This window comes from Notolabrus celidotus, chromosome 11 (assembly GCF_009762535.1).
Source record: "Notolabrus celidotus isolate fNotCel1 chromosome 11, fNotCel1.pri, whole genome shotgun sequence".
Lineage (NCBI taxonomy): Eukaryota > Metazoa > Chordata > Actinopteri > Labriformes > Labridae > Notolabrus > Notolabrus celidotus.
Genome location: NC_048282.1, coordinates 31,920,131 through 31,945,831, shown reverse-complemented (window position 1 = coordinate 31,945,831; position 25,701 = coordinate 31,920,131). Strand labels below are relative to the sequence as shown.

General features: G+C 38.0%; 2 protein-coding genes and 2 long non-coding RNA genes across 6 annotated transcripts; 3 read left to right on the top strand and 1 right to left on the bottom strand.

Annotated features, from left to right (window-relative positions):
• Positions 1-7,440: 7,440 nt before the first annotated feature.
• On the top strand, positions 7,441-8,257 carry LOC117821287. The gene is made up of 3 exons (XR_004632937.1): positions 7,441-7,675; positions 7,795-7,856; positions 8,162-8,257. It is a non-coding gene; the product is annotated as an uncharacterized LOC117821287 (long non-coding RNA).
• Positions 8,258-8,386: 129 nt separating this feature from the next.
• LOC117821285 (trypsin-3) lies at positions 8,387-13,954 on the top strand. Of its 3 annotated transcripts, XM_034695451.1 has the most exons (7): positions 8,442-8,456; positions 8,573-9,458; positions 9,908-9,975; positions 10,153-10,306; positions 11,009-11,147; positions 12,810-13,067; positions 13,330-13,954. In XM_034695451.1, the coding sequence occupies exons 3-7, from the start codon at positions 9,921-9,923 to the stop codon at positions 13,483-13,485; spliced, it is 762 nt and encodes a 253-aa protein (XP_034551342.1). In that variant the 5' UTR covers positions 8,442-8,456; positions 8,573-9,458; positions 9,908-9,920; the 3' UTR covers positions 13,486-13,954. The 3 variants fall into 3 exon arrangements, with proteins under 3 accessions (XP_034551339.1, XP_034551342.1, XP_034551341.1); XM_034695448.1 differs by having other exon boundaries at positions 8,387-9,458; XM_034695450.1 differs by lacking the exons at positions 8,442-8,456; positions 8,573-9,458 and having other exon boundaries at positions 9,516-9,975.
• Positions 8,819-16,843, bottom strand: LOC117821286. Its single transcript, XR_004632936.1, has 3 exons — positions 16,462-16,843; positions 16,225-16,333; positions 8,819-9,260 (listed from the first exon to the last, which is right to left on the bottom strand). It is a non-coding gene; the product is annotated as an uncharacterized LOC117821286 (long non-coding RNA).
• pink1 (PTEN induced kinase 1) lies at positions 16,367-25,319 on the top strand. The gene is made up of 8 exons (XM_034695446.1): positions 16,367-16,833; positions 17,848-18,123; positions 18,242-18,345; positions 18,452-18,634; positions 19,479-19,642; positions 19,730-19,857; positions 20,422-20,652; positions 22,855-25,319. The coding sequence occupies exons 1-8, from the start codon at positions 16,477-16,479 to the stop codon at positions 23,137-23,139; spliced, it is 1,728 nt and encodes a 575-aa protein (XP_034551337.1). The 5' UTR covers positions 16,367-16,476; the 3' UTR covers positions 23,140-25,319.
• Positions 25,320-25,701: the final 382 nt, after the last annotated feature.

Genomic DNA, 25,701 nt, shown 5'->3' with positions numbered 1-25,701 from the left:
ACTTTAATGCGTCCAGCAGGCAAATCTGCATTAATTATATCATCACTGCAGAGCTCACAGTGCTGAAACTGAGGTCATCTCATCTGTGTTTTTTTCACTGCAGTTTAATGACCTAAGAAGATCTTTACACATTTAAACAAAGTTCAGGTGTTTAGAACTTTACTGGCTGATTCCAGTATGTATAGACTCAAAAAACTGAAACATTTGACTAATTTCACAGTAATATAATTCATTTTATAACTAACTTGTTTTAAAGATATTAAGGGGATGAGTTTAAGATAGTTAAGGATGTGGCTGATAGGACTGACAGGTGGGCTTATTGTAGTTGATAGCCTGAAGACTAAAGGTTGAACTTAACTCCGCCTCTTTTCTGGGTTTCCTGTTTCTAGGTTGACCAAAATTTAGGCTTAGTCAGGATTTCCAATATGTGGACCGTCAACGTCAGGCTCTAAATGCCTCCTCGAAAACGAATGGGATTGTCACTAAGACTACATTTGTGTTTTAAACAGTCTATGGTTTTTCAGCATTTTACAGTTTTTACTATCTTCTGCTTATTTCAGTATTTAATAGGTTTCATTTTTTGTTTTTGTTAATATGTTAACTATTTTTATACTTTTGGGTTTTACTGGTGGACAAAAGTTTTATTTGTCAATGTTAAACATCTTATGTTTTATCAATTCCTTTTAGAGCACATTAATTTACATTTAAAATGTCTAAAAGGTGGTGTTTAAAGCTCCTTTGAGGTTTTTTTTTGCATGGTATGAAAAATACTGGAATCAATATTTATGCCTTCTTTCAAACAAGACAAGCAGGGATAAGTTGAATTATTTCTATGTAGTTATTTTCAAGGCCTGAAAACACTGCCGCGGGCTGGTGTCAGACGAAGTGATCGATTGCATGCTGCAGAAACACATGCAATCGATCATGTAACTCTTAAATGACAGCGAGATGAGATTAAAAAGTCAAACACCACTTACACATGTATAGGACAAAATGATCTAAGAGATAAAGGGTACTGCTTTGTTCACAGGGGGTGCCAAAATAAACACAAACTAAAAGTTCCTCACAGGAGCTTTAAATAGATTTAAACAAGTTATATAAATAAGTAATGCCTTAAAGTGTAAATCCGAATGACTGGGAGCCAGTTGACACACAGAGAAAATAATACCCTGTCATTACTGTCCCAGATATCGATCCCAGGCTACATTTAGCAGCAGCGGTGCGTGTAAAGAGCAGCATGGTAACTCTATACAGTATACACAGCATGGATTGGGTGTGTGTAAGTTTAACACACACACGTACAGGTGCTTTAGAAAGCATTATGCAATGACTTTGGAACTGAACCTTTAATGGACGGTCTCTTTGTTGTCATGCAAGCTGAACTGGAAAGAATATGCTTTACAAACCACTATGCACATAATACATCTATTATTCATGGTACTCTGTAAAACAGGCTGAAAATGGGGAAAGTTTATCACACTCGAGCATCAACTGCTGCAAAATCAATTGCTTCTTTTCAGACCATTTAAAGATGTTTATCAAGATCTCCTTTCATGTTTTATATTGGCACTATAATCATCAGGGACAGAAGGAGGCGTTGGTCACAATTACGTATTGTTGTTTCACTGTTAGCCATCATCTTCAGTTTCTGAGGTTTCACATTTAATAAGTGAGTCACATCAATATTTACTGACCTTTTACTTTGAAATCTTTGTCTCAAAAAGAAAAGTGTGGTGTTTTATATAATAAAGTGAATGTAACAGGAATTTTAAAACATAGTACTGGTTATAATAAAGTCTTAAAAGTAGGTTTAAACTGTCAACAAAAAGTGTAATCAGGCATATTTGGCACAACAAAAGCATCATCATGTGTTCATTCTACTGCTAAAATGTTTCCTTCTTTCTTAGTGTTGTTACATTTCACATTGTAACATAGAAGTGGCATGCACATGCAAATCTTAGAACACAGGGTGCTGTTACAAATGTAACAAGATAAGACAAAGTCTGCACACCAGAAGCTGCTCCAGTGCAAATTTAATGTAAAAAAAATCACCACAAGTGACGTTTCAGGCTGTTGTCTGATGAGGACAATGATGCAAAACTTCAATTGACATGAAATTTGACTTAATTATGACAATCAGCTTTCTCCAATTAAGAAATATTATCCCTTATGACAAAATGTATCAGGCTAAAAGCAAAGCAATGTAAGTCTGTGGTGCTTTAAATCCCTAAAGTGTATAAAGTATGTTTATTAGTGTACTATGATTTCTTTATTTCACTGCATGTACATGTTGTTGTTGTTTTAACCCTGAAAGTTACATTTACACTGTCTACACCCAGGCTTAACGAGTTGGAATTTGCAGCAAGCTTACACATCACAGGGTCATGCTCTGTTCTAATCAATATGAAATGACATTGTTTCTACTGTAAGAAACAAAATCCAAATCCAAACTTGAATTATTCCAGTTCTCCTCTCTTCCTGATACTAGTGTGAGTGTAATTCATGATTTAAAGCAGTAAGAAGCTCAGTTAAGTGCAAATAAAGTGTCTGAGAGTCAAACTTTAATGTCAAAAGATAATTTGGACTCCAAGTGACACAGACTCAAAGTGCTAGCAGCTTTTAAAACATTCATAGAGGGGCTGTTAATAGCATATCAGACGCTAATTCAGCCTGTGTTAATACAAATTTAATTTAAAGACCAAAACCTGAGAGAATAAAGTTCTTCACAGCACAATGTGAAGCTCAACTTTCCTGTCTTAGCAAGCCAGAGGGTTAACTTCACTTACAGCTCTCTCATGCATACTTAAATGGAGTGTAAAACATTAAGATTCACACATAAATACTCTGTAAAATATCTTGATAGTGAGGCGTACTTACAGTTTATAGCAAGGACTTTTAACAGCAAACACAACAGTAAAGATGGCAGCTCCATAGCGAGACAATGGAAAGAGGCGTCTACACGCAGAGAGAGAGACTTCACCTGTGTGTTACCTGTCTAATCTTAACAGGAAGACATCACACCTGCACTCTCAGGTTTCTTATAGTTTCTATTTCAGTTTCCATGGTCACCAGTGTGTCCGGGAATTATATATAATTGAAGCTGCCACAGCACAGCCCCTCTTTTCTCACCTATGCCATGACCTGCCCCTTTACTTTGTGGCTTTTTATGTAATCCTCTGGTTATGAGGGCCCCTTTACTGTCACGTATACAGGTGACGGATACACTGTGTTTATTGGGTCGTCCTCATTCTGCTCATCATGTTTTTTCATGGCTACTCTCATACTGAACCCCTGTCAGGGATGTCAAGTATTTGACATATTTCCACTTGTGACCGTAGGTTGTATTTCCTCTTAAAAAGTTTACATAGAGTTCCTGTTTTAACCATGATACAACCTAAACATAGCCCACATTATGATGACCAAATGTTGGTGTAGAGTGGAGGTCAGGGTGATCCTAAAACAAACCAAACTGTGTGTATGAAAAGAAGAAAGTAGATTTTAAAACTGGTATCAAAAGGTACCTTGAAGAAGAAATGACCTCTTTAATATAATAACAAAGCAACTTTATGTATCTGTGTGAGACACAAATGAGGGTCAAGACCTGGTCAGTATGTAGCAACTGGGGAGGGGAATGGTTGGCATTTCAAGGATTGTGCACCAAGAATTTTGCAACTTTTTGTACTAAATCATCCACATAGAATTTAACTTTGTGTATGCCATAATGAGCTGCATAATGTGTCTAACAATATCTCTTTACAGGGGCGGGTCCATGCAGACATTTTTTTCAGGGGTGGCCCAACCCAGGCGCTGACTTATGTAAAGGTGGGGACTTGAGTTTCAGACTGGGACTTCAGTTGCACACTGACCAAGCCGCAACCTCTGGTCTAAAAATATGAGTCCAATGCAAAAGTGCTAAAAACTGCAGTTCATCTAGGATCCGCTTGAGACTGGCTCCAGAAGTACCGGAAACCACATACACACCAATTAAAAAAAGACGATCTTTACATCAGAAATAAACATGTTTACAGCCTGGTACAAAAAATGAGTGTAGCTCATTTCTCGATCGGCACACACTGTACGGGGGTGAATTTATTTTCTAACACAGTAATTTCAAAGATATTGAGATTACAAGTCTTCCAATGAGAGGCACAGCTGACTTGATTGACAGGCGGGAACACTGTAGCTGTTGGCTAGGAGGCTCAAAGCCTGCCTCTTTACATCACAATCGCTCGACAGCAGCAATATGGCTTCCACCGACGATTGGCCTCAAAATAGCGCTTCAGAAACAGACGGGTGACATCACAGATACTACGTCCATTATTTATACAGTCTATGACACTAACCTCACCAGTCAAAAAATCCTGGACCCGCCCCTCACAGTTGTGCATGTGTGATAGAACAACGTAGCACAATTAATATAGATTTTGTTGTTATTTATTAAATCAATGAGAGAACATGGCTTTGACTTGCTGCTGCCCTCAAAGACTTGCAAAAAGTGACTTGTACCCATCCTTCCCATTAGCTATATGTATGCAAACATACTGTGTGTTCAATATTCATAATGGCCTATGACTACCATTTATCATTTACCAACCATTTCCTTTGGCGGTTGACTATCAATACTGTCTTCAACGACTGACTAGGGTATTGAATTTTTCTTTAAGGGGTCAAAAACAAGATGGTTACATCATACGAACCAACAAATGAAGACGTGCTACTTTAAATTGTAACAAAAGCTGCAAACCTTTCCATTACATCACAACTCTGACATGAAAAGATAACCAGGGCACACCACCTCATGTACCACTCCCTAGAAACGCCCCTGTCTTCACGCCATATGTTTAGTATGTTTTAGTTTTCCTTCACTGTATATGTGTTTTGATTGTAATCTGCCATGGGACTGCAGATATTATTTTAAGCTAGCTCTGGAACAATGCATCAAATGGTGGCATCTGAGTTTTTTTTTCTGACAAATGTGACGTGTGCTTGTGGCTCCTTATATGGATCAAATGGGCTGCCACTGTCCTAAATGAAAGAAGATACCGTAGGAGTTTCCACGGCTCTCCATCATTACAAAGCCTACCCTCGTTGTGCTCCCCGAGAAGCTTTAACGAGGGATTTGACTGACGACAAGCAGTGAAACCTTTTCTTTCTGACCTAGGTCAAACAAGCACTGCTGCTCCACATCTATCCAAGGGCTGGTGTGTCATTAAAAATGGAGCAGAGCTCAGGCAGGTTTCATCACAGCTATACCGTCCCTCTGTGGAGTTCCTGACCTCGCCCGGCTAATGGCCCTCTCTGTTGCCCTCACTGCTACTGATAGCTTTACTCTCTGTGCCGCTCGCATCCTCATGAGTGCTGACCACTGACTTTTCCATGTGACCCACTACTCAGTCCAAGTGCAGTCATTATTACACGTGGCTGCCAAATCCCCTGTTCTCACATTCGTCTGTCTGGAGCTGGAATGAAAAGTCATTCCTTGAATCCCCGAAAACCTCTTTGCTTCTCTTGTTTTATTAATTGCAGATGCTTTAATGTCTACCAGCACAGCCAAATTTGATTTTAATTACATCTGTAGGACTTAACTAAGATTATAAGCAAAGCTAATCAGGGCTGACACATTTGTTGTATGCTTTAAGTGTGAGGGATGCATGTGTTGTTTTTAATTATCAACTGTGGAAGAAAAACAAAACTGAAGGAGGTTAAAAATATCTTATTCATGATGCAGTATTTCACTGGAGAGGAGACTTTAGATCTGCAGATAACCTTGGATTTACTGTTCAAGGACAGGAGTTAGTTGTTTCTAATCACTGCTGGTATCACTTTCAATATTTGTCTGAGTTGGAATGACTCAGCAAGTATCATAATCAATCTATCCTAAATAAAGCACATGTACCAAAAAATCAAAAGACCAGCTCTTATTGACTCTGTTTTTATAGTCCCTGGTCACATTTGGCCACATGGGCTTCAGTTGATAACTTCTTGGCACAGCTTTTGACTTGAACCTTTGCTACTGCTAGTGCTGGTTGATTTTTGGCGTTAGCTAGTGTCGCAGTAAGCTGACGCTACAGGGGAGTCAAGAATAGGCAATGCCAGAGAAGATGTAAGTAGACTTAAACCATGCACATTGATAACATCTATTGCCCAGTCAAAGACATTAACAAGGTAGGCAGGAAGTCACTGTAGCACAACATCAATAAGCAATATATTTAAGCGTTACTAGCTAGCTAAAGTTGTTTTCACCATTTGAATGTTTGGAATTTGGGGTGCTACTTTTATGTCATTTTAAAATATTTCCAGAGATTATATCATTATTGAACCACACTTTATTGTGGTAGATATTTGCATTTTGCTTGTTTTAGTTGTCCCTGTCAATAGATTGTACAGGAGCAAAGTAAGGTATGTCTTTATTAGCATCAGTTAGCTAGGAAACAATTCTAGTGACTGTTGTCAGTCTGAGCTTGTAATAGTTTGAGAAATTGGTATTAAGTTGTGAAAAATCTATAAGGATTCAAATATATTTTCATGTTAAAGAGCAATCTGTTTGACAACTTAAGCTTTGTTAGCATGTCTAGTTATTTGAGGAAGCAATTAGCTAAAAACTGATCCAGTCGGTCCTAAGACTAAGCTAGAAGGTTTAAGAAATGTGTGCATTGGTTGTGAAAAATCTGTGAGGACCTGAGACATGTTTGTTGGGTACCCAGGGTTCTGACAACATAAACTCTAGAGCTAAACTCCTTAGCTTGTTGCTTTCATTAGCACATTTGTGTAATATGATATTTAAAGTCTTACCAGCTTTACACATAGACTGTATAAATAATGGACGTAGTATCCGTGACGTCACCCATCTGTTTCTGAAGCGCTGTTTTGAGGCCAATCAGTGGCGGCAGCCATATTGGAAATGTGGAACTCAACATAACTGCTGTCGAGCCAGTGTGACGTAAAGAGGCGGGTTTTGAGCCTCCTCGCCAACAGCTACAGTGTTCCCGCCTGTCAATCAAGTCAGCTGTGCAATCAAATTGCTGCGTTATGAAAAAATTCACCCCAGTACAGTGTGTGTCGATCAAGAAAAGAGCTTTCCAGACTACACTCGTCTTTTGTTCCAGGCTGTAAACATGTTTATTTCTGCTTTAAAGATCGGCTTTTTTGAATATGTGTGTATGTGGTTTCCAGTACTTCCAGAGCCAACCTCAAGAGGACACTCAATGAACTGCAGTTTTTAACACTTCTGCATTGGCTTAAATTCTCGCGGCCAGAGGTTCCCGCTTGGTTTTACATCATTACTCAACAGCATCTTATTTTACATGACTCAACTATACTCTATAATATACATTTCAATTATTCACTCTAATGGGTCATATTAGCAGTTGCTAATTAGCTTTAGTTAGCTGCCAAACAGACAGTGCCTTGGTTGTTATCTGTTCTAATTTAGAAAGAGCTCAAATGTTGGATGAATTAATTTCTCTGTTGAAACCAAATATAGTTTTATGTAGTGTAAATTTCCCACTCAGTAATCATGTAATAATTATACCAAGTGTGAATTTTTTAAACCAGCTCCTGCAGGAGGATAAGCTTCGCCCTGAGGTGGATCGGTTTAGTGTAAGCAGACGTGTGGGTGTTGTTTTCTGGTGATTTCCTGCAGGCTGTCATTGTGAAGAAGGAGCTGAGCCTGAAGGTGAGAAAAAGTACCGCTCCTCCCTATTTCATTGGACCCAGTTGAGGTGATTCAGGCTTTTAATCCGGATTCCTCCTGATAACTCATGTCTCTGTCACCTCCCTGTGGAAATACTCCAGGAGGAGGAGGAGGAGGAGGAGGAGGCAGCACACTGGAAGATTACAAATCCCACCGTTCTCTGGTTTGTGTTCATTTCTATTTCCTTGGGTCAGTTTTAAAGAAACTAAAGAACTATGTTGGGAGCTCAAAGGTTTTACACCATTTGATCCAATTGATTCTTCCATATAAGGAAGATTTGTAGCCCCAAAGCAGTCAATGAATAATATGGAATTGTAAAATATGTAAAATATAAAAATGAAATGTGTTTCTTCCTTTTGAATGTGAATGTCTTTTGGGTCTTGGTTTGGTCTCACAAAGAGAAAACTTGAAGACATAACCCAGGATTGGGCAATCAAACACTTATTCATAATGAGATGTATCTTACAGGCTTTCTTGCTGACTGAATATAAACATGGACGACACGCCACCCATTGAGAAAAGTGAAGACAAAATCTGTCCATAATGATGGGTTTTGGAACTAAGGCACGGGAAGAAGCAATTTATCTGGTGTAGCCACGTGATTGACGCGCTCATGGCTGTGCAATCTTCAGTGTCTCTTCTAATAGTGTTTTTAATTTGAGTTTTCTAACCTCCCCTCGTTGCAGAAGACGCTGCAGGAGCCCTTATTTGTCGGCAGAGCTGTCAATCAATCATCTTTTCATCATCCAATAACTCATCAAAAGTAAACATCTCCGAAATATAAACACTTGCACATAAATCAGCACAAGAAATAAATGCTATAAAACTGAAGTGGATTTTAATGTTCTAGTTTGACCCATGTCCCATCTGTTATGATAGAGGAGGCGGGGTTTAAGACCTGTACTGTACCCTGTCCCAAGAGGGGAAAAGATCTGGCTTCAGTCAAGATACGTGGTCATTATGTCCATGTGTTTTATAGTCTATTGTGCCAACATTTCAGCATGTAGCAAAGTGTTGTAATATCATCATGATAGGCAGTCAGAAAGTGTATTTATGCTTTTAATGACTTGGATATTTTTTGAATACCTGGAAACTGAGATTTGTGCTTTTGTAAATGAGTTGAAGTAAGTAAGTAAACTTTATTTATATAGCGCTTTTCACAGACAAAAGTCACAAAGTGCTTTACAAAGACAAGACATACAGAAAAGAAAGATAAAACCAATAGGCAGCATAAAAATTACAGTGGTTACATGATCCATAAAAGCATTAAAAGTTCTGCGAAAATCCACTAAAAGCCTTCCTGAATAAGTGGGTTTTTAATTAAGACTGGAAAACATCTCTGTGTTTAAATTAGATTTGAATTAGTACCTCAAAGTTGTCATTGAGGACTTTGAGTTAAACCATAACATGAAACAGAAAATGTTGTTTTTTAATTGTATCTTTCAACACTTCAGACTTTGCTTAAGTTTTTACCACATCAAGAGACTTAGAAACTTGGTATTAGTGATGACCCTTTAGAGGCGTTTCCTTCATGAATACCTCCATGTCCCATGGTGTGAGCAGAAAACTGGAACAAAGACGGACACAAAACAAGATTTAGCTTTGTCATATAGTAGGTCATTTTCTTTGTTGCAGTACAAAACCAGACTAAAAGATAAGTTTAACAAAGGTCTGAACACAGTAAGTGTTACAGTATAAGAGGGAGCTGGACAGCTTCGGTCCCACCATTTGGAGATACTCTGTCTTACTGCATTTGGGTGTTCAGGTAAGTTTGACACGATTCTGACTTTTTTTTTTTTTACTTTAGTTAATATTCAGGAGTCTGGCTTCATGTATATAGGATAGTGTTTCAATAAAAGAAACTAACTCATACCTTTTTTGATGTAGTATATTTAAAAATATTAGACTGAAATTTAGAAACCGTGTGTGACTGTTTTTACTTAAACACTTCATGGAGTGGAGAATGATAGAACATTGATTTTCTACAAGGTTGTGATATGAATTTGTATGAAGATTTAGACATTTATCTCTGTTAAATATCAATATTAGATAAAATGCCTGTGCATGTCATACATAGAGAAAGTATGTACAACCATAAATCAGGATTGTATCATCACAATTCTTCGTTTTCACATCAAAGTGACTCGATTATCTGAGTCATGGTTTCATTGTTAGAGTGAAAAGCCACTGTAAGCTGTACTTTCTATATTTCAGGTAATAAGCAAATATGACCCCACTGCAAAGATTTACTGTGCTGATGTTTTTGGCCTTTTCTGTATCAGGTAAGTCCCACATCCAGAGTCTTTATATCTGTAGTGCAAAAAGATCTTCTGATGTAAACTTTACAAAACAACATTAACCAACAAATGTCAAACACATTATTATCATTATTTATTTCAGCATTATTTATGAAACAAAATAATGTATTAATAACTTGTGTGTATTCTCTCTGTTTAAAGAGACATTTGCAGGGAGAATCATAGGAGGTCAGGAGGTTAAACCGTACACAATTGGGTATCAGGCCTCCCTGCAGAGTGGGAACAGGAAACACTACTGTGGAGGAACCTTGGTGCACCCTCAGTGGGTGGTGTCTGCTGCCCACTGCTGGAGACCGTGAGTACTTACACAGGACAGTAATAACCACTGGTGGATGAACTTTTTAGATCCTTCACTCTGGTAAAAGGAGTAATTCGAGACTACAAAATGTTTTGGTAGTAGAATTTATGCATTGAAATACTAAATATAATGTGTTTTTAAGAAGACTATACCTTAGTACAAATCATTAGACTATTATATGACTTACATGAGTGTTAAAGGGATTTCTTTTTTTTGTAACGGGTGTTGGAGTGAATTTTAAAGATGTTTTTAATACAGCACCGCAGCTGGTGATCATTCTTATATGTATTGATCTGCTGCACATTTTCTATACTTAGTAATTAAATTAAATTATGGAGCTTAATAGAATTGAAAATGACAAGGTTGTTATTAAGAAAGTTGGTAATTGATGTACTGTTGACCAGATTAAACAACTCGTCTTGTTTTAAAAAATTAGAACTTGTGAGTAAAATGGTCAAATAATTGTATTGGGAAAAAAATCAAAGCACTATAATGACCACAAAACCGTTTAGGACATGGCGATGAATTGGCCAGAGAACATCTACAGTATCTTAAATGTGTACTCAAAAATAGTACTTAAATATATTAACTTAGCTACTTTCCCCTCATCGTCTTAAAATATCATCATGTGTTACATTATCAATAGAAAAATATTTCTATATATAACATCACTTACACAAGTTTGTCTCTGTTTTTCAGGAAACATCTTGTTAAGGTTGTGTTAAGTGAACACAACCTGAAGGTGAATGAAGGATTTGAACAGGTCTTCAATGTCTCAGAGATATACGTCCACGGGTATAACAGAAAGACATTCAACAATGACATCATGCTCCTGAAGGTAAGCAGACTCAGTTTGTGACACATGCAGACTTTTTACGACCTGGTTTAAAATTCACCATCACATGTTGACTATTTTAAACTGAGATATTTTCAGAGTGGGAAGTCATTTAACTGGTTTTTGATTTATGTGCAGCCAAAAAAACAATGGAGCCTAAAAATTTAAAGGGACATATGATCAGTGTTGCCAACTTCTCAGTGAGGAAAGTAGCTATTGGCTGTCCTAAAATTCACTAGAAGTCTCTAAATGACGTCATCACTTAACTGCATATTTGGAATTGTAATGGATGCTTCAGGAGAGACGTGTAACGTTGAGGGAGAGACAAAAAGAGGTTAAAAATCACCCTAAATATGTTATAACTACAACTAGGAGCCTACAGAATATCAAAGTAAAACAGTACATTTTTCAGTCATAACATTTTCAAGATGTTTGTGTATGCACTCAACATTAACAACCTAAATGGACCAAAAAGAGACAGTTGGCAGGATCAGCCAGCGGTGTCTTCATACCTATGCTTCGTAAATGCGTGATACATTTGCAGTCTGGATGTGGAGGGATGAACGCCTCCTGCTCTGAATGCAGCTAGGAGGGAGTCACAGCAGCATCCACTGCTCGTTGAGAAGAGTAAAAACGATACATGCTTTCACGTCAGTCTCCAAAATTCTCCATTTAACACCAGAAAAAGTCGCTAGTCACTTTTTTGAAAAAGAGTCGCTAGAGGGGTCTGAAAACTTGCGACAAAGTCGCTAAGTTGGCAACACTGCATCTGATCTTAATTCAAAATAAAACAATATAATAATTGATTTTTAACATCTTATATTCAAACACAGTCTAGGTCAGGTGTTAAGCTAGCCAAAATAAACATAAGCAGCTAGAAAATAACACGTCCTATTGTATTTGTTAGCAATACACTGCATTATAAAAGGGGCTGTCAGATATAGATAGCTAACATTTAACATTTTTTTAGGCTAGGTGTTAAAGTAGCTAACACTTAAATATATTAAAGTTCCACTTTCTTTATTTTATTGTCAAACATCACCGTCTGTATCAGCTAACAGATGGTTAGCATTTAGCTACTTTCAAGGCCACATTTTAAGCTAGCAAATTCTTCAGTAGGCTAGGAAATGTCACCTTATCTAGCTGTTACACTCTACCATTTGCTAATAACAACATTAGCATTTATCAATTTTTCATGCCAGTTGCTAAATAAGTTAACATTTAAACACTATCATTAACTACTGCCAGACAACAGCATTTGCCAGACACATTTAAAAACACGTTCTTGCTAGGTGTTGAGTTAGTCAATAATAAAAAAAAGGTTAAGAAAGTTGCACTTTAATGTGTTATATTGTTAAACACTACCAAATAGAATAGTTTTCAGCCACTTACTTGCACACGGCTATAGTAGGTAGAACATGACTAAATTATGTTATTAGCTGTTGGCCAATTCTTGTTATCATATACATTATTTCAACTTGAAAAGTGGTTGCTTGAAAGTTGCTGCTCAATCAAGAACTAGTTAAATGACAACCTTTTGTCAGATTCACAACTTTTCTACATCTGACACCCTGAAAACACAACAGTTCATCATTCTGACAGCATTCAGCTCATGTGCCGCCATGTGAGTGTGAAGATAGTCAAATGTGTTGTTTTGTGTTACAGCTGAGTCGACCCGCGCAGCTGAATGCCAACGTCCAGCTGGCTCCTCTGCCGGATCAAAACACTCCAGCACTTAGTACTGGTTTCTGCACAGTGAGTGGCTGGGGTGTGACAAAGATTTACAGTTACTCCCTGTCTCCTGTGCTACGTGCCGTGGACGTCAGGATAATCCCTTACTGCAGTTATTATTACTACTGGCGGATGATCACTCAGAACATGCTGTGTGCTGGATCTCGGTTCGGTGGCAAAGATTCCTGTCAGGTACAGACTTTGTACTCTTCTCCATCATTTTTATTATCACTGCCCTGCATGTGTTTATCTTATTTAAGTAACTAGTTTTATTTCTAAGGAGTGCCAATGTGACATAAGTGCCGCATTAAAGTAGACTTTTGCCCACTTACAATGAAACATTTCATGAATACTGCTGGCATTCTATAAGGAAAATACAGGAACCTATTATACCCCATTCAATATTGGAATTAAAAGTATTAATCATCATGTCTGATATCTTCGCGACACACAGGGTGACTCTGGTGGTCCTCTTATCTGCAATGGATTCTTTGAGGGTATTGTCTCCTGGGGTATCGGCTGTGCAAACCCATACTTCCCTGGAGTCTACACCAGAGTGAGGAGCTACGTCACTTGGATCGACTGGGTTATCAAGAATAACACACCATAACCAGTCCCCCAGTTCTTAATGAGCATCTGAATTAATTTCAACAAGCTTTTATATTTACCTATCACTATATTTGTGCTGTAAGAGAGGCTGAAATCTTAATACTGGGGTATGCATCGTAGAACAAGCGTTTGCTGTTGTTACAAGATAATGGGTTTCTTGGTCACAGTGATGTTATGCTCATAATTTATTAATTTTCATTTAATTCATGGCTTTGACAGAAAAAAAAAAATACAGAATTTATCCAGTTGTTGTTTTCATTATCAGACTTATTATCATTACAAGAAATAGTCGTAGTATTTTTAGGAAGAGCAGCAAAGAGTTCAGTTGCATTAGTGAGCAGAGCTGGGTAATATGATTCAAATCAGTAGAAATTTTGAATTATCACTTAGCCTTTTTTTATCAACATTAAATTATATATATAAACACGTGACAATTTTAATGTTATTGAATTATATTCAATAAACATAACTGGCACAAAAAAAAAAACTTTTTATCAATATTTTTCTCATTTTTGCATCAAGTCAAATAAATATTGAATATTTTAGAATGAATATTTTTAAATTGTACATTACATTAAATCATGTCATCCATTGTAAATATGAATGTACTGATTGGTGCTGTTTGAAGAACATTTCAATAAATACACTGTCTATAACCAGACTCCAGATACCCTCCTTGTGCCTCTGAGCTCTGACTGCATGAATGAATGAATGAACGATCCACAGTGACAATAAAGATGTTTCATGACATACCATAAAGTGACATACAATATTTTTTTTTACGGGCCCTAAAGGTCAAAAGGGATTAATTAGAGTCCTTTCGAGAAGTTCAAGGCAGGGGAGGCCCTTAAGGCAAAGGGTCTTATGACCTTTACAGCTTCACCAATGAATAATAAGCTTCCCATGCATCATGTGTTTTTCATGCATGAGATGTTATTGTGCAATACTGTTGGAGTATTGCATTTCTACACTGCCTCAAAACACAGGCACTGCTTTAAAGAAATGTTTTTACAACATGTTCATCTGACAAGGCAACTAGCCAATCATAATTCAGGATTTCTGAGTTATTTTGATGGGGTCACCTCTGGATCTGCCCCTAGTATATTATTGAGTGCTGCACTGAGTTTTTTGGTGTATTTTTTCATTTTGCATTCATGAGACATTGAGGTTTTCATCATTAACATGTTGTCTAATACAATTAAACTTTATTCTCACATAAATAAACTGTATTCATATTATGGGGTTACATTGAGGCTCTGTGAATGCTTCACTTGATGCTTCACTCAGAGCTAGCCACATATGGTTTAAGAAACCCATATGGTTTAAGAAAGCTGGCTATTTTTTCTTAATTATGGTTATATAAGTTAATGGATCTATTTAGGACACTTTAATTGGGGAACACAGAGTCGATAGTGAAACCTGGCCAACAAAGGATTCACTTGCTGCAGAAGCTGAACTCTTTTAGTGTTTCCAAAGGCATCCTATCTTGTTTTTATAATTCTTTCATTGAAAGTCTTTTAACATTTTCCTTCATTTTCTGGTTCAATGGATTGTCTGTAAAGGACAGAAACAGTCTGAATCAGATAGTGAAAGTCTGCTCCAAGATTATTGGAGTCCAGCTGAAGGACTTAAGCTCCCTCTGGAAGAAACGTGAGGTCCAGAAAGCCAGAGGAAATATAGATCAGCCTGGCCACATTCTTTCCTCTGACTTTTCTCTTATGCCCTCTGGGCGGCGCTGTTATGCACCCCCAATGAAAACAAATAGATTATCTAACTAACTCATGTGTACCCTCAGCTATCATCCTGCAAAATGCTGAGAGGTAAACTGGAACCAGTTGTGGCTTATGCAATATTTGGAGTCTCAGGTGTATCTTCTTGATGCACCATTGACATTGTATTTATTGTATTTATTGCTGATCTTGCTGATCTGTTGGCACTGACATGTGAATGTGGTTTTCTATATGTTTGTGAATGTTTGCATTTGTTTGCTTTTGTTCCCTAATTATTTAGATTGTTGCAATAAGGCAGGGTAAACTGTAAACAGAATTGCTCTTCTGGGATGAATAAAGTCATCTGAACTGAACTGAACTAACCTGCCCCCCATCCAGGACTTGTACCGGTCCCGGGCCAAGAAATGGGCAGGTAGCATCACCGCTGACCCCTCACACCCTGGACACAAATTCTTCAAACTCCTCCCCTCTGGCAGGCGCTACAGATCACTGTGCGCCAAAACAACCCGCCATAAGAACAGTTTCTTCCCCCAGGCTGTCACTCTGATGAACACTAAACCATAACAGTGTCATACCTGTTGGATCAATACTCTCTGTAAATATACATGTAGATATACAATGCAACAATTCTCCAAGCAGAATCCCATATTTCAATTTATTTTATTATTTAACTACTATTTTTTTTAATGTAAAAATTACCTCTGCTACACACCACTGCACTATCATCATATTATTTTAGCCTGTACATATAGTCATGCCTATTTGTTGTTTTTTTGTATTTATAGCTGATTTTATTGTTATTATATGTTTATTTTTATTTGTATGTCTTATTCTTATGCCTTGTAGAAAGAGAGCACAGTTTACCTAAGTCAAATTCCTTGTGTGTTCAAGCATACCTTGCCAATAAAGCTGATTCTGATTATGATTATAACCATTAGTTTAACCCCCTTACAAGTAGGTAGTAAACGCAATGTAACATACCTATACTCTGATCAGAAAAAAAAACTCACCTCAATCATATGATAAATGTCAGGATCATTAACCCATCCTGAAGTTCTGTGTTGGTAAGCTTGTGTGATCCTTAATGTCATGAGAGACTCCCCTTCTTCAGGAGATCAGCTGTGGATAAGGTAGAGGCATGTGTCATTTTTGCACATGCGCAGTAACAGCGGTTTTGTTTTCATAACACTGCCCTCGTTAGAGACAGGTGAGGACTAACACAAAGCAGAAGAAGCAGCGTAGGTTACCTCTCTGGGTAAGTTATGTCTGTGAAACACGCTCTATCCCGGGGGCTGGAGCTGGGCCGGTCGGTCCTCCATGTGGGTCTGTTAAAGTCCGGGGGCCGAGTCGCAGCAAAGCTCCGAGTTGACCGTCTCCGTGTAGGCCCGTCGGTCCGCACCGTTCAGCCTCAGGCTTTCCTGCCGTCTCGGTACCGCTACTACCGCACCTCGCTGAGGGGCCTGGCTGCCCAGCTTCAGTCCGCCGGGTTCAGGAGGAGGTTTGGAGGGGGGTCCCCGAGAAACAGGGCCGTGTTTCTGGCCTTCGGACTCGGCGTTGGGCTTATCGAACAACAGCTGGAGGATGACAGGAAGAGTGCAGCGACATGTCAGGAGATCCAGGTAAGAAGCTTTATATCACCTGGAGTTCTGAAGGGCTTGTCCCATACATAATGTTAATTTAATACCTAATAATAAAAGACTGTGCTTTGAGCTGTAGGACTGGGATATGTCAATATAAGATGCATTTAAAGTATAGAAATGTCAGCCCAATAAACTTTATTCAAACTTTTCAATAAAGTGTAATTTGGTTTTGTGGTAATTGTAGTATTTTGTATGCATAAAAAAAAACCTCAATTGGCCTGTAAATCTGGTCCTGGTTCCTGGTTCTTACTTTTTATTTGGATTTAAAACAAGCCAAACAAAAAACATTGAAAATATCTAATTGAGTTACATACGTAGCTAATTATAACTATAATAGGCTTCTTAATATACTTTTTAATTAATATTTTAATTATCTTTATTTTTTTGTATTATTATTATTGTATTGTTTTACGTATCTTTATTTTATTGTGTTATTATTATTGTATTTAATTTAATATTTTTAATGTATTTATCTTTATTTTATTTTATTATTATTTTCTTATTTTGTTGAATTTTATTTATCTTTATTTTATTTTGATATTATTCTTATTTTATTTAGCATTATTTTATTTAATTATTTCCATTTTTATTTTATTTTGTTGAAATTTACTTATCTTTATTTAATTGTATTGTTGTTATTTTATTTATCATTGTTTTATTTGATTATTATTATTCTATTTTATTTATCTTTATTTTACTTAATTATTATTATTTTATTTATCTTTATTTTGTTTGTAGTAATATCTATTTTATTCCTTCTTTCTATAAATATTTTCACTTTCTTCCATACTTTGTATAAGATCAACATAATGACTGAATTTCTGATTCTGATTTTCATTCTGAGTTTTCAGAGCACAGACGTTACAGGAGCTTTAATCCAGTGTTTGGACCCTCTTTATGTCCTTGACTGAATCTGTAAGGGTTCTGTAAGTATGAGGTGCACACAGTAACATTTCTGCATGTTAACATAAAAATCTTCCTCCTCATCTTCAGGCGGTGTTCAGCAAGAAAAAATTCCAGAGCCCACCCAGACCATTCATCTCTGGATACAAACTGGAGGATTACATTATCGGGAACCAGATTGGAAAAGGCTCCAACGCTGCTGTATACGAGGCTGCAGCTCAGTTTGCCCCTCAAACAGAGAGCAAGAACTCCGTCACCCCGGTGCAGCTGAGAGAGGATGAGGAGGAAGGAGAAACCCCTCGCTCTCTGACGTGCTGCTCGCTGAAGACCTTCCCTCTGGCTATCAAGATGATGTGGAACTTTGGGGTTTGTGTTACACAATATGTCACTCCTTTCCTCATGATTTGAGGTATCAGTCCTGTGTGGGAAAACTGATTACAGACACACACAGTATTTACATGTTTGTTGAATTATTTATCTGCAGGCAGGGTCATCGAGCGAGGCGATCTTGAAATCCATGTCCCAGGAGCTGGTGCCTGCAGGTTCTCTGGCTTTCAGGCAGGACAAAGAACAAATCACTCTGGATGGGTGAGTATTAATAAACCTGAAACTATGTCAAAGCTCATTAAAGGTCTTTACTACTGGTACAGGGTGCAAAGAGGTACGCTCATGAATACCTGTGTTCTCTTTTTAGACATTTTGGAGTCCTTCCCAAAAGAGTGTCAGCTCACCCGAACGTGATCAGAGTGCACCGGGCATTCACAGCAGACGTTCCACTGTTACCAGGGGCTCAGGAAGAGTATCCAGATGTCCTACCATCCAGGCTTAACCCTGCTGGACTGGGCAACAACCGCACTCTGTTCCTGGTTATGAAGAAGTAAGATTCAAGATTCAAGATTTCACTTTATTGTCATTTCCTTTCGTATTTTCATACTTAGTGAAACGAAATACTGTTTCTCACCAGCTTGATATAGCAATATAAAAGACAGGCTGAAACATTTAAAGACACATTATAAAACCCATAAAACACAGTATTAGCAGCATGGTAAGTGCATCAGTCAGTAAAGTGCTTATGTGGGATTCATCCTGACAGGTGACTGGCCGCAAACTGAAACATTTGTTGATGAGAGGGGTTTGGATGTGAGTGTGTGAAGGGGAGTGGGAGTGGACATAGTCTGTTTATAATCCTCACAGCTTGTGGGTAGAAGCTGTTCAGCATCATTCTGGATCTGCAGCAGATACTTCTGTACCTCTTCCCTGATGGCAGGAGGGAAAACAGACCGTGAGAAGGGTGGTGGGGGTCCTTAAGGATGGGGAAGGCTCTGCGGATGGAGCACTGCTGGTGGATCTCCATTAAGGAGTTGAGAGGGAAACCGATGATTTTGCTGGCTGTCCTAAATGCCCTGTTTAGCTGCTGGTATTCATAAGCCTGGCTACTCCTAAACCAGAAAGTGAGGCTGTATGTTAAGATGCTCTAGGAGTAAGAACCATGAGCCTGAAATAAGATAAACCTAACTACAAACAGCTACACTGGACTTTCTTGATTGAATACAGTACCTACTACTTTAATGTATAAACTGCTAAACAAAGTTCTAATGACAGATAAGATTCCCACTGTTAAAACATAATGACTTATTTATCACTGAAACATGGCTCTGGTTTAAGGATTAGATGTGCAAACGTTAACACTAATCATCCTCCTGTCTTTGTCTGTGTCTCAGCTACCCCTGCACCCTGCGACAGTACCTGGAAAAGACCACACCGGGCCGTAAGCAGGGCTCCCTGATGGTGCTGCAGCTCCTGGAGGCCGTGGACCATCTGTGCAGACAGGGTGTCGCTCACAGAGATCTCAAATCAGACAACGTGCTGCTGGAGTTTGACTCTGGTGGGAGACATTTTCAGTCTTTAAGAGATCAATAAGAGATTTTATCTCTTCAGTTTAACGTTAAATTTATTTCTGTGTTTTTTGCAGATGGTTGTCCTCGTTTGGTGATCACAGACTTTGGCTGCTGCCTGTCTCAGAGTGACTCCAGTCTGCAGCTGCCCTTCAACAGCATGTGGGTTAGCAGAGGAGGGAATGCCTCCCTAATGGCCCCAGAGGTGCGCTTAAGTAGATCTTTACTGATGTTAAGTGAAAGAGAGAAGACCCAACAATTACTTAGCCGTCATTAATAGGCCCTCAGCAACTTCACTTCAACTGTAGTCAAGGAAAATGACACTGTTTGTTGGTTTCTTTGAATTGATCTGTAAACACACGTTAATATATAAATGTATTGATCAAACATTTACCATATCCATTTAAACCTGTGTTATAGCTGTTATTTATCCTTTGAAATTAGGAACTTCTAAGTAGAACATTTGAATTTGGGGGTTTAAATAGATCAAATTCTGTATGAGTGCAATTTTAAACCTCAAAGATACGGCTTTGATAGAAGTTCACTTTCAAAACAAAGAGTAGAATGACGTTTTCTATAGTTATATCCAAAGATAACAAAGACTGAATTTTATTAAAACAAAAAATCTTGATCTGTGCAGATTTATAGTGAAACCTCAACAAAAACTATTAAAAAATCATCTTGATAATAATAAAACTGCTTGAGTTAACTTTACATTTTTGTAATGAATCCATATACTGAATTCCTTTCATGATGTTTCTGTCCAAAGGTGTCCACAGCTGTGCCCGGGAGTGGCGTGGTGATTGACTACAGTAAGTCAGACGCCTGGGCAGCCGGTGCCATCTCCTATGAGATCTTCGGCCAGCAGAACCCGTTCTACAGAGGAACAGGACTGGAGAGCAGGAGTTACCAGGACAAGCAGCTGCCTCCTCTGCCCTCGTCTGTTCCAGCTGATGTGCAGTTAGTGATCCGCTTACTGCTCAGGAGGAACCCCAACAAGGTACAGCAGCAGGGGTTAGATTAGATACTGTGTGGAAGCTCTGTTACTGTATTTGTAGGTTAGACTGTTTTTTAATTACTTTTCTGAATAGAAGTCAGACCTGTTTTAGGTAGATGTAGTACAATTAATCACTATTAGGAACAATGAGGTAACTTTCACCTGCATGACAGTTTTTCTAAGGCCATTTGGGGACACTGCATCTAAGGCTGCACACAGTTGCATTGTTTTTGCAACACGAGCATTCTCTATAAATGCATAAAAAAAGTCTGAATTGTCAAACAATTAAGTAAACAAAGCTTTCTCCCTATGCATACTTTTTAACTATTAGATGTTAACTGGGTGTAATGGCCAAGCTTCACACTGCTTTAATGCAGTCAGATGAAGCTCCAGCTAGCTTCTAGCTACTCTCACATGAATTCATGCAAATGAAGCGTTTCATAAAGCACACTATATGTATTTATTTTGGATTCAGGAGGGACATGTTGCACACAGATATTATTCAAACATGAGGAACAGCACAGAGACCTATAGACTGAGTCATAGCTATTATGAACTCCATAATATATATTTGTTTTTTGTCACTGCAGTGTTGAAGACACCAATCACACATTGCATCATTTCCTCACATACTGTGGAGGCAAACTACAAGAAACTGCAAACATAACAAATGCACATTAATGCCTTATTAAGTTGCTGATTCACACAAACAGCAGACATATAGCAACACAAATATATAAGAAACTAGAACTATAAGTATTTAAGTAAGGGATAATGTATGATTAGCAGGTAGTTATGGGAAATAGAGTCCCAACAGGGTGAGACATGACCCTATCACGAAGCAAAGGGGTCTTTCCAGCCTGAAGGGGATGATTGATTTGACCTGACGTGTGATCAGTTTGCCTCTGGTGTTGTTCATATTAGTGGAAGAGGTTTCGACCAATCAGAATCCAGCATCTGACGCAATCAGATGATCAGTAAGAAAGCCGAGTAATAAGAGAATATAAGAGCAAGTGTGTGGGTGTGATGGAAACCTATTAAGGGCTTATTTATTTTATTTTATTTAGTTTAATTTAATTAAATGTGAGTTTTTTTGATTAGGACAATGCACATCAATCAACATTTCAACAGTATGCCTCAATGTAAATATGCTGGAGTTAGCACAATAGCTAAATTTCATCCTTATATGAGAAACACACCCAGGACACATGTGTAAGATAATACAAAACCTCCAAAACAATGTAAATATATGTAGAGAGAGTATATATGTATGTATATGTGATTTGCTAAATTTAAATTAACCCTGTAAAGCAAAGCCTGAACCATCAAATAATTGCCAGAAAATTCTAATTCTTTGAAAATGTATCGTTTATTGGACCTTCTGACAAATAATTAAAAAACAAAATTAAATAGCAATTTTCATTTGAGTTTTAATTTGTATCATATTTGATGCATCAAGAATTTAGTGCACGTTTTTTGCTCAAAGTTTCTTCCTTTTTAAACAAACTAAAACGTATAAAAACAAAATGTGTAGCCTATTAAACTCTGAGTTTCCTTCAAATTTTAAAAAAGTAATTTCAAACCTAGAAATATATATTTTTCATATTGCACGACAAAATCATACCTATTTTGTACTTACTAAACAGCAAAAAAGCCTAATTTATTGTATTTTTCAACTCTGAAATGTTAAATTTTTAGTGGAAATCAATGAGCAAAAAACAATTATTTACTAAGGAGCCATTGTACCATTCAACCAGTCATTAATCATCATGATACAGCAGGTTGCATTTATAAAAATACAATATACGTTATAGATATCTCAATTTCTACTCTAAATACACCTAAGACTGATCCTGATTATCTAACCTCCACCTCCATAAGCTTTGGGTGGTCTACTCTGTTCCCTTTTAGCTTGCTGTAACACTTACTTTGTCCATAAGCCATTGAACACCAGCCAGGAAGCATTCCAGAGGGATATGTAGGCCATTTCCCTAAATATAGGCACGGCAGGAGCAGTGGGAGTAATCCCAAAACATAAAGATAAAAAGGGAAACTGTGACAGGTTGCACAAAGGGTCATTATCAGGGTGATCATTATTTGGGTCTGCACACCTCAAAGATGAACTGTGATGTTTCTCTTTGCATGCACACCCTATTTAACAGATGATTGCACACAGTAAGAGTGAATCATTCTTTCTTTCTGCAGCGCCCCACTGCCCGTGTAGCAGCTAACATGCTCCATCTCAGCCTCTGGGGACGCAAAGCTCTGGCCAATCAGGACAGCGTGGGCATGAGGAAGCTCGCCAATTGGCTGCTGTGTCAGTCAGCTGTGGTTCTCCTGAAGGGCTGCAGCGGACCGAGTGGGGACATGGTGGAGGCGGACCTTCAAAGGAGCTTCCTGGGGAACCTGGACCTGGAGGAGCTGCGTACGGCTGTGGGCTTCCTGCTGTACGGGCGAGAGCAGCGTCAGGCCTGCATACTGTCTGCTTAGATCTTCTCTCTTAGACACAAAGCTTCATGGGTAGACTGGGAGCGTAGGGTTAAAACTTCCTTTGATTTCAGACACATATTCGTAGTATTTATGAGCATAGCCTTTACATCTAACGGCTAGTAAGGCAGAATCCCCTGACACTGCTCTTCCACTCTTCTCCATCAGGTGTTATTGTGAATTATCAGCCATGTAATTCAACTTTGTGGATTCCTCTTATCCGGTCTCTGCTCAAATGACTGTCCTGCTTTACTTCTGATTGCGTTCTAACCACACTCAGCATCAGCAGGAGTTATAGAAATGCTGTGGGATTTTGCACAATGTATAAAGTCTTGCGGGGGCTTTTCATCATGGGCTATTCAGGCTACTGTAATGGAAGAAAGAACTCCCCATCTCTGTGTTTTCTAATTATTAATCTCAGGCTTTTATGTTAGAGAGGACAGGACAGTGGATAGAGCAGGGAGTGACAGGACAGGACAGGACAGGAGCCACAGATTGAAATCGAATATCTCCTAAAAAATAATGTAGGTCCGCTACAAATACCTAAGATTGCTCACAAATATGAGGTACAAATAGCTGTTGCTATTCTTTATCATAAGAGTGGATGTTTTCCCTCTCAGACTGATGCACTTTAAAGATATTTGGCAGGAAAAAAAAAAACATTAAGTTGTTGAATGTGCTTGAATTAAAGATTAGGGATGTAAGGATATATCGCAAGATGGAAATAAGGGTGGATTCAAATCGATTCAACATTGATATTATTTTTAAACAGTAGAAGGCGCTATCTGCATTTCACTCCGCTTGTTCAACATCATGAAGTCTCTTGCGCTGCTCTCTCGTCACTCGCTGAGTTGATCATAACAGACATGGCGGCGGCAGGTGAAGACTGAGCAGTTCAGGAAGCACCTTTGTGTTTCAAGTCTGAGGTACGGCAGCATTTTGGCTTTCCCCAATACTCCTTAAAAAATACTCCTTAAAAAATACTTCTTAAAAAATCATGTAAATTCCAAGCCAGGAGCATAATCAGCACTTTTGAAATTCACTTTCCATTTCTTTATAATTGTTCTGAAATTTTCCAACAAGGTATTTTTGTACAGTCATTTTGAGTTTTTTTGCAAGGTGCTGAAAAAAAAGTGTGCAGTGGTTTTATTTGAGTTACAAAGAAAATATGAGAGAAAAAATTTATATTGCAACTGTCCGTACCTGAGAGTTGAAATAAAATAATAGTTATTTAAATTTTGAGTTCAATCCAGTTTTCTTGAAAATTGTTAAGAGAATCGTGAGTGAATTGTATCCTGAACCAAAAATCTGAATTTGAATCGAATCGTGTGTTGAGTGTATCCTTACATCCCTATTAATGATGCATCTGCAGGTGTTTTGGATGCAGAAAGCTAAATGCAAATTCAGATATTTTTACAATCCAGTAAAAGGTACATACATACTGGCCTTTTTAGATCCTAGAAATGAAGTTTGTCAGATTCAACATGCACAAAAAGTATCCATGAAACTCATAACCTATGGGTGTTTAAGATAATCAGCCAAACAGTCAGTTGTCAGTGACGATGGTGGAGCGCACTAATCCTGCAGACAACTCACCGACCTGAAGCATGTTGTTTTGTTTTTGTTTATTGTTTGCACTTTGTCTATGCTTGCACTTTTTGGGGCCCTTTTTATTACTGACTGGAGTTTGTTTGAAACAAGTTTATCATTAAGTTATCATAATGATCTTGAATTGAATTAAATCTAAATTATTTTTAACATGTAAAAAAAAAAGAGAAGTGAAACTACAAACAAGCAGCCAGATGGAAACATGAAATAGAATTGTGATATAATACACTAAGTGAAACACTAAGTTAAGTTCTATTTACACACTCAAAGTGAGTGGGAAGAATGAACTCTTATTGAAACCCTAACCACCTCAATGTTAAGTAAGATACCAAATCTAAGCGATATAAAACGAGGGATTTAATCTCTCAGGCTTGACTGTTAAATGCTATCAAATCATCCAGCTGACCGCTTTGGCATCATGATGCATGATTCATGTAGAAATCATGTGGTCAGTAAGGGATACAGGTAAAAGAGTGTATTAGTTTTCATACTGAAGATGGTGAGATATATTTTGAATATACTGATGTGATTTTCCTCCTGTATTTGGAAATAAAAACTTTTGTCTGAAAAGCTCAGGATGTTCTTTGCAAATCATTTCATCTCTTATTTTTAAGTAGACATACATTTTACATTTTTGGACACTTTAAAGTTGATGAGATATGATCTAAAAAGATGATTTAGAAGTTTGTTGCAGCCATACAATCACACTCACAACCTCCGTTCCACCAATGCCAACCTCCTCACCCATCTCACCAAACCCTAGCACCGAATCTGGGGGGACAGGGCCTTCTCTTGCTGCCTCCACCCTCTGGAGCTCTCTCCCCCAACACCTCAGACTCTCTCCCTCACTCACCACATTCAAATCTGGACTCAAAACCCACCTATTTAGAAAGGCTTTCAAAGTATAATTGATTTTAAACTGTGTCTCTGTCCTTTTTTACTCATGTTTTTAATTAT